The sequence below is a fragment of the Equus asinus genome, chromosome 3 (assembly GCF_041296235.1).
Source record: "Equus asinus isolate D_3611 breed Donkey chromosome 3, EquAss-T2T_v2, whole genome shotgun sequence".
NCBI lineage: Eukaryota > Metazoa > Chordata > Mammalia > Perissodactyla > Equidae > Equus > Equus asinus.
The window spans coordinates 92719843-92730981 of record NC_091792.1 but is presented as its reverse complement, the minus strand read 5'-3'; the positions used below and the strand labels follow the sequence as shown (position 1 = coordinate 92730981).

Below are 11139 nucleotides of genomic sequence, written 5' to 3'. Positions count from 1 at the left end.
CACAGGGCTCTCTCCTTTCAGCAGAGCCCCGGCAGCCTGGGGGCAGCTGAGACCCCTTCTCCTAAAATTTTACAGCCCTCTACAGGCATATTTACAAAGTGTTACCTGAAAATACCAAGGAGCCTCGACATTCCATTTGTGTGCAATTCATTAAAAGAGTTTACATTCATTCCACTGGTAAGAATTATTTACTCCTCTGGCTCTGTTTGAAAGGATGTGGTAGGTCTGAGTCAACAGAACTCTAGTCTTTTCCTCCCCTTCTTCACAGGCATTAGCCACTCCACAGGTGTAAACCCTCAGACCAGAAGATCAGAGTGCAGAAAGCGCATGAGATCGGAAGCACCAAAGCTTAGCTCCGACTGCAACGCACCTCCAGGGATTAAGGCAAAGCCACAACCAACCAGCCAGCTCCTGAGGATTATTAACAGCGGTAATGAGGAAAACATTTTGAACTTGGACCTCAAATCACACTCAGTGTGCTAAATAAATGCAGGCATAAATATAAAATGAATTTTAACAAGTTTTAGCTTTAGGCTTCTTCTTAGTGCTCTTTTTCCAAGTGTAATGTGCAGAATGCACCACTAGAGAGCAACCATTTCCTTTAGGAAAAAACTGCTATAGAAAATCTATTGATTTAACCACAATGAGATACCACCTCACATCCAAAATGGCCATACTCAAAGAAAAAGACAAGACAAAGTGTGGGAGAGCATGAAGGGAAACCAGAAACCTCACACTGTGCTGACAGGAACATCACAGAGAGCAGTTTGACAGTTTCATAAAAACTTCATTCCCATACACCCAGCAATTCCACTTGTAGGAACCTACCCAAGATAAGGAAAACATGTTCACATGAAGACATGTCCATGAACATTCATGGCAGTATTACGCATAATAGCCCAAACTGGAAACAATTCAAATGACCAAGTGGTGAACGGATAAAGAGCATGCGGTGTATTAATACGATGGAATACTATTCAGCAATAAACATGCTACAGCATGGATGAAATCAATACCATTGATCAAAAACATTATGCTAAGTGAAAGCAGCCAGATGAAAAAGATTATATTCAGTATGATTTCATTTATATGAAATACCAGCAAAGGCAAATTTATAGGCAGAAAGCACCTTAGTGGCCTGGGGCAAGAGGCAGGGAGGGAAGAGTGGAGAGTGACTGCAAGAGAGGCTCCTGAGAACTTTGTGGGGATGATGAAACGTTCTAAATCTGGGGTATGGTGACACGGACACAACTCTATAAATTTACTAAATCACTGATTGTAAACCCAGTGCGTGAATTTTATGTAAGTTATACCTCAATAAAGCTGACTCCCAAAAAAGCACACTGGTTTAGTACCGCATTAGAACAGGTATTGAGAAATGAAGTAAAACACGCAGGAGGAGAAAAAGTGGAGCACTGTGTGTTGAACTTAGGGACAAACAGCCACCACGTCATTCAGTCCTGAGCTCTGGTTTCCAGACAGGAAAAAAGATCATTGTTTGCAGACGAAGAGGGGGAAATCAGGGAATTTATGGTCAGGTAAGAATTTTATTACTTTTGGCCAAAGGCCAAAACAGGAACATTTTTTTAAAAAGAAAGGTGGCAAACTTTCAGGCAGAATGCACTCATTTTCTGGTTCTACATCAGTACTTTGGAGTCACATTTACGAAGGGATTTATAACACATCAACTTGCTAAGGGACTGGCGTATATAAAAGAGCTGATTTCGAGACACTCAGGGCAAAGCGAGACACACAGTGACAGACACATATCTATGCAAAGTAATCTTACATTTCATGAATTATCCTTTTAACTTCTCCTTTAAATTTACTCAAGAAACTTTAGGTATAACAATAAATATATGGGACCAAAAAACTCATTCTGTTAAGGTCTACTAAGATATTCAACAAGCAAATTTTACAGAGGTTTAGTCTGCTGTACACAGGGGCGACAGGAGTCAGAACGGACCTCAGAGACTAACAACAAGTAGTACACGAGAGAAAGATAAGTGAATATCAATTAAGGCAAAACTGTGCCCTTTTTCTGGCTGTGGAACAGCAGTGGCAACATTCTGCTTGTGGGGGTTATGAAAGACTAGACAATCTGAAGGGCATTCCCATTACTATTCTTGGACAAATTAGAAACAACATACTTTTATTTTTTTGGTGAGGAAGATTGGCCCTGAGCTAACATCCATTGCCAATCTTCCTCTTTTTGCTTGAGGAAGATTGTTGCTGAGATAACATCTGTGCCCATCCTTCTCTATTTTGTATGTGGGATGCTGCCACAGTATGGCTGGATGAGCAGTTTGTAGGTCCCCACCGGGGATGTGAACCCACAAACCGCAGGCCACAAAAGCAGGTCATGAAAACTTAACCACTACACCACTGGGCTAGCCCCACAAACAAAATCCTTTTAAATGCTTTATCGGATTCCCAGGAAAGCAGGGAAATCTCCAAGGCCAATATATAAGCTGGAACCTGAACAGGAGAGGTAAGGAAACAGAAAAGCCACAGTTGCCTGGGGGGCAAATGCCATTATCCATGTTGGGACTGGGAGACTAAGCCCAGGACCCACAGTAAGGAAGGACGCGGAACCTGCACACTCGAATGAGGCCAGGGGCCAAGAAGAGAGCTAAAACGTCCTGGGGGCAGTTCCTGGTCTAGAGGAGCACACGCAAAACCTGAGAGAACACACTCAACTCAGAAGCCCGGGTTCTCACAGGTTCAACTAAGCGCATGTCTACAGAATAAAGGCCCCAGACGCACAGGGAGGAACAGCCCCGAAAGGAAGAAGTCAGAGAGAACAGATTCAGACCCGTAAAGACTTCAGATACTGGTTTATCAGCCACAGAGTATAAAGTTAACTATGTATGAAACGCCCAAAAAAAAAAAGATACAAACAAAAGAATTAAGAATTAAGAGTAACAATCCATCAACGTGACAAAGCAGATCTAAAAGAACAAAATGGGACTTCGGGAAATGAAAAACACAGTGATCGAAACAAAAAATTCAATGGTTTCACTGATTACATAGAGCTGAAGTGAAAAGTTAGTTAACAGGAAGATAAAGTCCCAGAAAAAGAGAACAGAAGTAATCCTTAGAGTCCATGGCAGCAATTTCCAGAGCAGAAATACAGACATCACAAATGTAAGAATCACAACGCGTCCCAGCTGGACAAAGACAAAGACAGACACGTCCAGATGCAGCACAGTGAAACCACGGCTCAGAGCAGATGACATCTTAGCAGCAGCAGAGAGAAAAAGGACTCACAGGAAGGAAGGCTAACGAGACAGCAGCTGACGAAGTACAAAGGAAACCAGATGACAGTGGAACAATAACTTCCAAAGACTGAGAGAACACTAACAAGAATTCTACCCAGCAAAACTATCGAGAACAGTAGGTGCTGTGTACCTGAAATGTGCTGAGGGTAAACCTGAAGCATTCTCACCATGCACACAAAAAAAGGAAATTGAGGTGATGCGTGTGTTAATTAACCCAACTGTGATAATCACTTCACAAAGTACACTCATGCCAAATCATCACACTGTACACTGTAAATATAGACAATTTTGTCAGTTATACTTCAGTAAAGCAGAACAAATTAAAAATATATTTAAAAAAGAATGACAGTAAAATAGGGACATTTTCAGATGAAGAAAACTGAAAGAGATTTCTTGAACAGAACATCCCTAAAGTAACTTCTAGAAATACATCCTTTAGGAAGAAAATTACCTCAGAATGAATGTCTCAGATACATGAAAGAAAAATGATCAAAGCAAATCGAAATAAACATTTAATAATGTTTAAATGTTGGGTGGGAAACAACCAAAATGCTGGACAACAAAGGTTGGAAGAGGGGTAATGTGTTTTAGTATTCTAAGGGCCTCAGTGTTCAGGAGGGCATTTAATATACTGACGAACTTTGGACTGTTAAATTAAATATGTGTTGAAATTTTTAAGGTTAACCACTAAAAGAATAGAGAGGGGTGGAGGGGAAACAGAAACAAAAAAACACTAAAAAAAGACACAGAGGGGCCAGCTGCGTGGCCTGCTGGTTAAGTTTGGCCTGTTCCACTTTGGCGGCCCGGATTTGGTTCCTGGGCATGGACCTAACACCACTGGTTGGTGGCCACGCTGTGGTGACAACCCACATAGAAAACAGAGGAAAAATTGGCACAGATGTTAGCTCAGGACCAATCTTCCTCAAGTGAAAAAGAGGAAGACTGGCAACAGATGCTGGCTCAGGGCTAATCTCCCTCAGGGTGGGGGTGTGGGACAAAGGTTCTTGAATAGTGGGGGTGCCAGTAAAATTTCTGACCACTTAATCCTAGCTCCACCACCCCAAATAAACCAGCCAGGGCAACTAGGATAACAAAATTAAAACCCTATGCACAACATCCTAATCCAATCAGGTTTTTCAGGAACCCCCAAATTTGAGCAGGTGTAAGATCTGTGCAATATTAGCAACCGAGCTGATAGCAACAGGTATGTGAACCACAAAAGAGCCAAAGGTACTCACTGAGAAATCTGGAAGACCAGCTCCAGGACAGCACTGAAACTGGATGGGGTTCTGCCTTACCCGATAGCAAGTGACAGCAAAAGGTCTGAGACAGGGTCTGAAAGGGCTGAAGTATTTTAGGCCCCATGAACTCTACAAAATCAACCAGTGACAGCTCCCTTCCAGGATAAAGTCCCTGGGAACAGAATCAAATACACATCTGAAAACACACCACTGAAAAATAAAATGTTCACCTCTTTTAAATTAGCATACATATAAATCAGAAAACCTCAACACACACAATGGAAACTAATCATAATATGCAATGTCAACACACTTCCCTCTGTTGATAGGTCAAACAGCCAAAAGAAAAACATGGCAATATACAGAAGACTGAACAACACAATTAGCTAGGCTTATATAATGTACAAACATGGAAAACTGCACCACATCAGTCAGGCTCTTTAAGAATACATAAATAGTAACAAAATTTAATTACATAACAGGCCATAAAACAAGTCTCAGTACATTTTCATGAAGTGTAATCATACAGATCATGACCAAATGAAATTAAAAACAAAAAATACTTGGGGGCCAGCCCTGTGGCCTAGTGGTTGAGTTCAGTGTGCTCCACTTCAGCGGCCCATGGTTCACAGGTTCAGCTCCCAGACACAGACCTAGCACCGCTCATCCAGCCATGCTGTGGCGGCGTCCCACATAAAATGGAGGAAGACTGGCACAGATGTTAGCTCAGCGACACTCTTCCTCACAACAAATACATAAATAAATAAATAAAGTCCTGGGGGTGTAATGTACAGCATGGGGACTGTAGTTAATAACACTGTATTGTATATTTGAAAATAAATCTAAGAGAGTAAATGTTAAAACTTCTCATCACAAGAAAAAAACCTTTAACTATGTGTGGTGACGGGTTAAGTGGACGTACTGTGGCGATCACTTCACAAAGTATACATGCACTGAGTCACGCACACACGATGAAACCAATGTAATGCCATATGTTACTATTTCAATAAAATAAAAGATGTGGCCCCCCAAAAAGAAAAAGAAATATAATGATCAGAAATACTTTGAGAATGCTAAGAGGTTATGAAAAAGAAAATCATCTTTCCTTAAGTGTACGTATTCTCCCTTGTGAGCGGAGAGGTCCAGCGGATAGTGGGTGGAAGAGTGAATTTTTCAGTCATAAAGAACACTGGTTACCCACTGATTAGTTGTGGATCTTGGACAAATTAGTTAATGTCTTTGAATCTAATGTTTAACCGTAAAATGCAAAATTATTGTAAAGATTAAAACATTATAAAATGACTGGTATAGATTACAGATTTAACAAATTAGTTATTAATATTCCCCATGACTATTACCCAGATTTAAGAAACCTCTTATATTGTAAAGAGTTGGTTCAGGTAGACTGAATTTAGCATCAACCAGTAAGATAATGGAAGACTGACTTGTTAAAAAAACAACAAAAACCCCCAGGATTTTTGCATTCAAATAAGGTTTCCCCTCAAAGAAGCTATATATTTCTTTTAAGGAAGTTACTATTGCTCAGAGTTAATTTTACAAATCTTCCATTGGGGCTGCTGAAAATATTTTGAAAATATTTTTTCTAGTGAAGGAAAACCTTAATTCTTTGAGGGTACACTTCACCTGTGATAGAAATACTTTGAATCAAGTCTGATGATGAAATCCACAGGGCCATAACCAAGATTTTGGTCAAAATGAACATCTGACTGTGATGAGATATTCTCTTGGATGACTTACAAATGGCCTCTTCAGGCTATTTTCAAACACAAGTTTCAGAAAAGTTTTTAGCAATGGCAACATAGCTAAAAAACCCAAAATTACAGCTTCACAAGGTAACTACTTGGAAGGACAACATTCATCTTAATGCATAAAGAATCTCATTCCTGTGCAGCACAAAGCTGCAATTGCTGAAGAGAGAGTCGCTAAGATTAGTGAAACTACTTAAGTCAGTTGCCTTTAACCTTTAATTTGTTTAAGAGTGACAAAAATCTATTTTCAGTTAAACATAAAGATCCCTTTTATAAACAGAAAAATATTACAGCCAACCTATTAAAACAGATTTTGTATCTGAGGATGGAGAATAAACAATTACACAGCTTTGAAAGGCTTCAATAAAAGCAATCAAACAATGAGAAGCAAAGTTACACAGACCTTGTAGAAAGTTCCTATTCATGACAGACACATGCAGTATACTCTGAATCAATAAATAGCACTGATGTGAACCCAACTCTCTGATCTCAGTACTTAGTAGTACATATGATAATTTACTCTTCTGATTTGCTGGAGTATTACTACACAAATTTACGTACGGTTTTAAGAAAATATTACAGAGGGGGCTGGCCCCGTGGCCAAGTGGTTAAGTTCGTGCGCTCCGCTGCAGCCAGCCCAGTGTTTCGGTGGTTTGAGTCCTGGGCGCGGACATGGCACTGCTCTTCAAACCACGCTGAGGCAGCGTCCCACATGCCACAACTAGAAGGACCCACAACTAAGAAGATACAACTATGTACCGGGGGGCTTTGGGGAGAAAAAGGAAAAAATAAAATCTTTAAAAATAAAATATTACAGAGAAATTTTATTGCCACTTGTAACTTCACATAAAGGGGAAAAAGAGACAGAGCCAACGACATCCCAATACCAATTTCTTTAAAAGTCTGATATGAGAAACCACAGAAAACATTCTTAATTTATAAGCCATGAATTAGATTTTAAATGCATTCTCTTATAAGAGATGGAGAAAAAAGGAACAAAGAAAATTCTCAAGTTTATCATTTGCAAGAGTAGTTTATGCAATTTCAACAATCTCTTATCTAGGCATTCAATAGCATTTTAAGTTCGAAATTCATTTGGGAATTAAGAGAATAAATAATACTCCTTAGAGGGAGTACTAAGTTTACACTAACATTTAAAAAATGATGAGTTACACAGAACATAGTAAAATTAGCCAAAAACAATAAGAAGAAATTTGTTCTTAAAGGGGCAGTGCAATACAGTAAGCAGTAGCTTTCATGATCATATGGGACAATCAAACATAAGCACCTAGAAATATTTCTTGAAGAAACAATACACAAAATTTTCACTTTTTCTTTTTTCCATTTACAATTTCAAAATTTTAGCTTTATCTTATGTCACTTTTTGGTAGGCGCTATTAACATCTGAGGTTGAAGTGACAGTCCTCACAATTAAGAAGCTACTTCTTTGAACATTTCATTTCTTCATTCCTATGAACATAATCACCTTTCAAGTGCATGACTCCTTCAGCCTGATTCTCATTCATATCTCAAAGAAAGTGTTTTCAATAAAGAGACTGCATATTGACTCCACTATTTGTCTTTTCACACCATTGTCAAGTCCGTGAAGGCAATGCTTCCGACTGCTCACACATAATGTACAGACAGCACAGGATCCCCTTACTTTACTTTACTTACAAGGAGTTCATATTTTATGGGTAGCTAGGGTACTAACTTAGTATGTTAGATGACTACTGTGTAGTAAAAACCGGAAACAGCAATGTAACACCTTTATGCCCCTAAAATCTATACATACAACAAAGGCAGAAATATGTTAAAGAAAAAAACATTTTATATAATCTTGGAAACAATAAGATGAAGACACTTCCCTTACCAAAATAAATATAACAAACATACCAGTAACCACAACTAGACAAGCTTCTAACACAAGAACTCCACTAGACATGAGAAACAGACAGTTGAAGCCAGGTTTTGAGACTTACTCTCCACACCCAGCCAGTGAGTTCTACAGAGTTAAGTGCATTTGGGATGGACTGAAATATGGGTCTAGTTTTACAAGAGAACACTGGTTCAGAGGCAGCAATGACCTCTGAACGTGCCCATAGGCTGACAGCAAACAATGGCCTAATTCGGGAACTTTTAAATCTGCTCCATGAAAGACCTTTTTTACCTGCTGGCCTGGGCCTTCTGACAATATTTTCTTTTTCTTTTTCTGGGTCTAATATACCCAATAGGCCCTGGTTTTTGTAATGTGGCTTTCTGTCCTAGCGTACTGACAAGCCCAGGCTGCCAGTGAATGAGAAGCATCAGAGCTACCAGGCAATGAACTTCAGGGAGGGCTGGATGGGGTAGTGTTCTTCCCCACCCCAGCGTGCTTGTGAACCAGATGACTGCCCAGCAGTGAGCTGCACTACATTCTAACCAAGACTAAAGGGAAATTTAGGAAAGCCTGGAAGAGAGGTACCAAACTACATTACAAATGCAAAATAGAATATTTTACCATTCTTCATAAATATTTATAAAAATATATACACATAATGAACAGACCAGTTTATAATGCTGGTTAAAATCAAGAAGAGTTATTAAATCAGTAGGTGTGTAAATATCCTGGCTTCAAATTAACGTACAGAAATATTTTCACCTAAAGTTCAATAAATAAACCAGAGAGGACTGAATAACAGGACAACAGCAGCTTCAATCGTTCTGTTTCGACCAACAATATCTTCTACTGGTACCGATGAACTTGAAGTAATCAGTAAAGAACAGTCTATGAAGGGTTTTTGTAAAAATGCATTCATTTTCTGATAATAAATAAATCCAGATTCTGTACAGTTAGAAAAACCAGGATGGTTCGCAAATGGCAAAATAGAAAGGTAATACATCTTGGGTTTGAAATCAAATGACTAAATCAAAGAAGAGTGTTAAACATAATTTCAGATTGCCCTCATTGAGGAGTGACGTAATCGGCACCATTCCCTCTCAACGCCTCTCGACCGGGCACTGGAACAACATCAGCTCTAAAGCCTTCTCCTCGAATACTTCCTCTGGTTCAGTTCTTGCTTATTATGAAACAAACTCTTTTCGCATGAGATGAAAAAATAAGTTGAGATTTGTTGGGATGGAATGAGTTTCGCTAGGTCTTTTGGTGTCCTAACAATTCAAGCTGTGTTAAGGGCTTCTTACAGCACTCCTACAAGCTGAAAACGCAGCCCGGTGGCACTGGGAAAGAGGAAACATTATTTCTACCTTCGTAAATATCCAAGAAATTGAAAAATCAACACCTAGAAAAATGCAAGGCATAAATTCATCAGCACCAAGTAGAAACGATCTCTGAAAGGAGCAGGTCTCTTCTCTGTCCTGACATCCTTGTGTTGACGAGCAGGTTCTCATCTCCTCTCTAGGAAAGATTCACTGCCTGAGGTTAACACTTTTAGGCAAAAGAAAAGGCAAAACTCGGCAAATGACTCCATTTTATATTTTGATTCATCCACACATTTTTTAAAAAGGGATTTCAAGATTCTGGCACTACTTTAAACATTTTTTGGAGGAGGTATGGTTTCAGCTTAGAAGGTCTTCCTCCCTACTCCATTATTTCTAAAGTGGGAAGCATCAAATTTAACTTTATTACTAATAATTCTTTAGCTACCATTCCAAAAGTTGCAGTTAATCACAATATAACAGTTTCCATTTAAACAAGACTCTAGTAGTAGCTAAAACTGTTCAAAGGTGGTCATACAAAATCCTGATTGTCTTTTTTGCCTATCAGATATGACTAAACTGTTGGAACTCAAATCACATACAGTCAACCACATTATTGGATCCATGACCTACATCTCGAATTTGGCTAGTTAAACAGGCACACACAGCTACACCTGCTCCAGCTCTGCAGTGAGACACGGATCCAACCAGCTCCCACCTGAAAAGACAGAAGATAACGTTATCTTAACACAAAGCACGATTTACCTTACTTACAATACCAACCAAGACAAAAACTCCCTATTATGAGACTGGTTTTGAAAGACAGCAAGCTTCCTGAGGGAGATAAAGATACGCAAAATGTTTTTTATTTACTACACGTAGCAGCATTTTAGCATTCTGGTGTAACTGGTACTGGAAGAGCCCATTAAAGCACAGAGAAAACATAAAAATTACCTATTCAGCACTGGATCAAACGCTTCTACTGTATTTAAGTAGGCATTGCCATTATGACCGCCAACTGCAAAGATCTTGCCCATCACTGTCGCGATGCCCACTCCACCCCTGGGAGTGGTAAGTGCTGCTACATAATCCCACTTGTTGCTTCGAGGGTCGTATCGCTCAACTGAACTCAGAGGAGAATTATCATCAAAACCACCTACACAAAGAAAGATTTGAGAAACGGCATGACGTTTCGTAGAATTAACTAGTAAATCTCAATGCAATATCTTCTACAACTCAATCTTTTTTTTTTTTTTAAAGATTTTATTTTTTTCCTTTTTCTCCCCAAAGCCCCCCGGTACGCAGCTGTATATTCTTCGTTGTGGGCCCTTCTAGCTGTGGCATGTGGGATGCTGCCTCAGCGTGGTTTGATGAGCGGTGCCACGTCCGCGCCCAGGATTCGAACCAACAAAACACTGGGTCGCCTGCAGCAGAGCGCGCGAACTTAACCACTCAGCCACAGCCCCTACAACTCAATCTTTTAAAAACACTTCAGAAAATTGAGAAAATCAGGAAAATTCACCCCAACATCTATCACCACTACCAACTCCTACTAGGCATTTTCTATAATTCAAGATAATTTAAGTTGTATTTTACCTCCATACTAGAATTAAAAATCTCAAAATGGGAAAAACTGGACTCACTGCGTCT

General features: G+C 39.5%; 1 protein-coding gene across 1 annotated transcript in view; it reads right to left on the bottom strand.

The window, feature by feature from the left end:
- Positions 1 to 7285: 7285 nt before the first annotated feature.
- KLHL8 (kelch like family member 8) overlaps positions 7286 to 11139 on the bottom strand; it is a 48369-nt gene continuing 44515 nt past the window's right edge. The window contains exons 9-10 of the mRNA XM_044766296.2: positions 10444 to 10645; positions 7286 to 10207 (exon numbers count right to left, since the gene is read on the bottom strand). Of these exons, the coding sequence (XP_044622231.1) occupies positions 10084 to 10207; positions 10444 to 10645 (326 nt within the window). The 3' untranslated portion in view covers positions 7286 to 10083. The remainder of the gene's footprint in view (positions 10208 to 10443; positions 10646 to 11139) is intronic.